Genomic DNA, 4,632 nt, shown 5'->3' on the forward strand with positions numbered 1-4,632 from the left:
CTTAACAGAGTGAGTAGGAATGTCATTTCACAACCTTAGACAGTGGGGAGTTACCTTTGTAAGTTGTTCGATCTGTTGATATGCTGACGATTGAGTTGTGTTACCTGCAATCTCCAGTAGTATCCTAAAATTCGTGACGAATTCAACACGTCTGGCTCACCTTGTCAGCTGTGAATGTGAATGATTCTGCGCTTCCATCAGCACCTCCAGTTGCGGTGCACAGTTGATGACTAAAAAAGTGGCGGTGTTCTGGCGGTGTTCTCGTGGAGATCGCTCCAGATCTCGTGGAGATCGCTCCAGATCTCGTGGAAATCGCTCCAGATCTCGTGGAAATCGCTCCAGATCTCGTGGGGGCTGGGAAAATGATGGCCTGGTGCTGGTGGTGTTACATAGTTGATCTGCGCAATCGCATAGCTGGTAGATGTCTAGACCTTTGGCGTTAACCATGTTTTTCTGATGAGAGATATTTGGGGATTGAGGGGTCATGTGTATTACCTAAGAGTGGAGTTGCTGGACAACGTGTATTTGGCGTTGCCGAATAAGCCGTCGGAGGCCTCGTTGTTGTCGTACATGAGCGGCATGTGCAAGACGTTGTGGAAAACAAAGTACCGAGATATTGATTTGAAGCCGCTCTCAGTGAGGCAGCCGACAGGGCTCAGTCGAGCATGTATGCCGCTTACTTTGACCTTGTCAGACTGGCTGTCACAAACAGCAAAGGCTTTGCCGGACAGTCGGATGCAAATGCCCCCTCAACTGAAAAAGGGACTATGGTATCGAATGGCTGTCGAGTTGCTCGCTCTTCAGACCGAGGGATTCATAAGAGAAGCTATTGTACTCAAACCCGGGTCAGGCCAGGGACCGGGACTCGGTCAGGGGCCCGGACTGGGCCAGGCACCGGGACTGGGCCACGGCTTCATCACCCGGCAGCAGCTAGAGGACTGTGCAATTGAGTTCCGGTACTTCTGCGTGGTCTTATGGCTGTACACCTTCCGGTCGCGGCTGAGCCAGTCCCAAGTGAACAGCAACAAAGCGGCTATACTCAACGCGGCCAAGAATGAAATGTCACCTCGGGCCACTCAACGGCCGCGGAGCATCAGTGACGGGCTCATCGAAGCCGTCAACGGCGCCAACGGCTTCAACAGTCCGGACAAACACTCAACGTCCCAAACTGAGGACACGGATGAGCTAGCCCACGTGCTACGGGAAACCTTCAACGACAGTGTCTACGTGAGCAACTCTCACGCAACATGTCCTGCACGATAGCTGACACAGTTAGCCATGACCGAAACCCACCTTCTTGGACATGTCGCAAGGTGTGAGCACACGACGGTGGCGGCAGGCCACGACGACCGCATGTTTTTCAGACGCTGTTGTGCATCATTGGCTTCCACTTCGACGCTGCGCTGGACTACGTTAACCAAGGGTGCAAACGTAAGCGAGAGCAGATCGGTTCAGGACCGTCTCTTTTAGATCCTCCGGAAGAACCTGCAATTGTAGCGCAGCATTTGCGTTACCTGGCATTGGTGTTGCAGCTGCGACACAATAAGGAAGGGCGTCGGTCACCGGCCACGAGTACAGTATTGGAGAATCTGTTATTCAAAGAGTGGAACACGCTCGTGAAGGACACATCTACGGTGATTTCGGTGAGCAAATTCGGGGCATTTCTCAGCAAAGGATTGCCCTTGGCCATTGCGTCCGTTGACGTGACCTCCTGCTCGGCGCTAAGTCGGCCCACACGGCCAACGCGGGCCCCCATCTTCAAGCGCTACCGAGCCGCATCCTGCGAACATTTGCTCATCTACGGAAAAAGACGGGAAGTGTTCTTCATTCTTCCCCAAGTGGCTGCCAGCTCCGGCGACCTGAGCATTGTCGATTGTTTCTACTCGACAATCGTGGCCAATACAAAGTTCCGATCCGTACACATTTCCAATTGTAACCGGTGCATAGTCGTGCTCCCTGCGGTAGGGACTTCACTGAACATTCTGCACTGTATGAACACCACTGTTCACGCCGCAGCTGTTAGCATCATGTAAGCCACACCTTAGCGCCCATGAACTTGTTCATGACCACACATGAACTTGTTCATGACCACACATGAACTTGTTCATGACCACACATGAACTTGTTCATGTGTGATCAGGCCGAGAGACAGCGAAGAAGGGTCTTCTTTGCAGAATCACCAACTGTTACGACACTGAGGTGTTCTACGCTGGCGTCATTCCCCCTATTGTCGCCGGGGACAGTCGGGACATTGCACTAGGCCCGTACAACGTCATGATGAACGGACAAAGAGAATTGATGAGGCAATGTGCATTTGAGTAAGGACACGTAGCTGCCCCTAATCTTTGCTCTTCTAGCTTGACTCCTGTGACTATAGCCGCATTCAGCTTGTTCATGACCTTGCCGCTCATGCCCGGCGGACGTGCTTTGACTCCGAGGACGCACAGCAATACCGAGGATCACCAGGACTCAACTAAGCTCGTTAAACCCCAGGACTTCCAACTCCTGGCTGTCCATGATGGCAACGCTGTTTCCAGAAGCAGTCTCGTCATTCCAGAACAATACGCAAACAGCCTTGACGCTAAAAATAAACTGGTAATGCATCCCGGGAAACACGTGCTTTCTGGACACGTTCTTTCTGACAATACAGAATTCTGAAAACATACATTCTGACAGGAATCTGAGATGCTGACGAAACTGCAAACCCTGTCGCGGGGCTTGGATGCCGACGAGAAGGATCTGTTCTATAAAAGGCTAGAAAGCAAATTCCAGTAAGCGAATTCAGGCACTTCATCATGCGCTTTTCAGGGAATGGATGCAGAGAGCATCCCCCCATACAAGTATAGTGCTTCAGGGCTCCCAGACTGACTCTAAAATGCGCCGCATTTAGCAGCGCACACGTGTGTGCTTCGGAATGACGCTCAAAAAAGCTGGGTCCCTCGAGATTGTCAGTGTCTCGAACGAGGAATTCGGCAGGGCATGGCAAAAATATGTCAAAGACCAACATTTCACTCGTTCGACAATGTCGCGGAAAGTGGTTACAACGTCAAGTCCGTCTTTCATTCGAAGAAGGTGGTTGTTTCACAGTTTGCGATTCCTCTAGCCTGCAGCTTCGGTTTCTTTTAGGTTGATTTCATATCGCCGAGAACTGATTTTGCTTCCTCAGGGCTAATCATCGACGCGGCGCTTTTTGGGTGTCGGAGCAGATTGTCCCCGGCGGACCTTGGAAGGACATGGAAGTGCAGGTGGGGAACGAGTTGCCCCGAGTCGGGAAGCGAGTTCACGACGGTGTTAACGGCCGTTGTCTTTCTGAAACTGGAGACAATTTTGTTAAGGCGTGCGAGGTCTTGCATGAGGTTCCCGCAGAATAGGTGATCCTGGGTTGCTAGGTCGGCGAGTGTGACAGCTTCGCATTTCGGAATCAGCAACGAGTGGCCCGCAGTGGCCGGGAATGCATCCAATATGGCGATGGAAACGTCCGTTTCGAAGATTACATGAGCAGGGATCTACGGAGTCAAAGAGTTAGCGCGTGCTTGCCCAAACCGTTACTTCTTTGCGGATGATTTTGGCGAAGATGTTGTCAGAGTTGTACTCCATAATTTTTTCGCCGCCTTTTGATCCTTGCAACACGTGGATTTTTATTGGTCGGTTGGGGTTTTTTGTATTTTTCTAGAACCTCTCTTTTTAAATATGAAGATCTGTGGACTGACTGGATCCATATTCGTTAACTACAGTGCTTGGAGGGAGTGCCAGTTGACCTGCCTCTCCCGCGACGACTCGTTCCCTTCGCACTGCAGATCAGATAGCGTGAAGGCTGGACTGGTGTCGCGGGGCACGGTAGTTGGTGGGCGGACTGCTAGGACCGGTACGGCTTTCGCGGATGTGGCTTCTCCTTCGGACTGTGGGTTGTTAATGTTGACTGATGACCGCTTTGTCTACTGGAACTATTTCAGCCAAGACAGTGTTTGCCGAACGTTTACGCAAGATGAGTTTGAGGGTATGTTGAGTCCCACTTTTGACGACTGTGACGGCGCGGTCAGGAGTGGGCTCGTCAGCGACAATCCGTGCGTGGTCCAAGTTTCGGAAGCGTACGGCGGCCATCGGTCTCTCTCAGCTGTGGACTCCGTTGGCCTCAGCGACCACCTGGAGGGGTCATGGCTGCCCGTTGACCAGGAGATCGGTGCTGACGGGGAGCAGGCCGCTGACCAATGGGCAGTTGACGAAAAGAAGGCAGCCGCTGCTGACGAATCAACAACCGACGAATCAACAACCGGCGACGAAGATTCCTCCTCTGGCACTGAGGGCTCTCAGACCGCCTATTCTGACCCGACCACTGATTATACGACTGAAGACACGACTAATGCTCCTGCCACGTTTACGACGTACGAGGAAACCAGTACCGCTACCGAAGGCTCGGGATCTACTCACGACAACACAGGCACTGAAGGTAGCGGCACTACTCATGACCACGACTACACGGGCACCGAGACAACGGACATGACAGGCACTGATACTACTTCCGAGAATACCACCAACGACGACCACACGGGCACCGAGACAACGGACATGACAGGCACTGAAGGCACCGACACTACTCAGGACCACGACTACACAGGCACCGAGACAACGGAC

The 4,632-nt window shown here is 52.4% G+C and overlaps 3 protein-coding genes across 3 annotated transcripts; 2 read left to right on the top strand and 1 right to left on the bottom strand.

Annotated features, from left to right (window-relative positions):
* Positions 1-456: 456 nt before the first annotated feature.
* Positions 457-2,322, top strand: GNI_070000 (tubulin-binding cofactor C; the record flags this gene model as incomplete). The annotated part of the gene is made up of 4 exons (XM_011131975.1): positions 457-1,227; positions 1,365-1,431; positions 1,471-2,029; positions 2,175-2,322. The coding sequence occupies 4 exons, from the start codon at positions 457-459 to the stop codon at positions 2,320-2,322; spliced, it is 1,545 nt and encodes a 514-aa protein (XP_011130277.1).
* An 800-nt stretch (positions 2,323-3,122) lies between these two features.
* On the bottom strand, positions 3,123-3,597 carry GNI_070010 (histidine triad (HIT) protein; the record flags this gene model as incomplete). Its single annotated transcript, XM_011131976.1, has 2 exons — positions 3,123-3,506; positions 3,544-3,597. The coding sequence occupies 2 exons, from the start codon at positions 3,595-3,597 to the stop codon at positions 3,123-3,125; spliced, it is 438 nt and encodes a 145-aa protein (XP_011130278.1).
* Positions 3,598-3,690: 93 nt separating this feature from the next.
* GNI_070020 (hypothetical protein) lies at positions 3,691-4,447 on the top strand (the record flags this gene model as incomplete). The annotated part of the gene is made up of 1 exon (XM_011131977.1): positions 3,691-4,447. A coding segment is annotated over one exon (757 nt), but the record flags the coding sequence as incomplete, so codon positions are not given.
* Between the last annotated feature and the right edge of the window lie 185 nt (positions 4,448-4,632).

Source organism: Gregarina niphandrodes, assembly GCF_000223845.1.
Source record: "Gregarina niphandrodes unplaced genomic scaffold scaffold00011, whole genome shotgun sequence".
NCBI lineage: Eukaryota > Apicomplexa > Conoidasida > Eugregarinorida > Gregarinidae > Gregarina > Gregarina niphandrodes.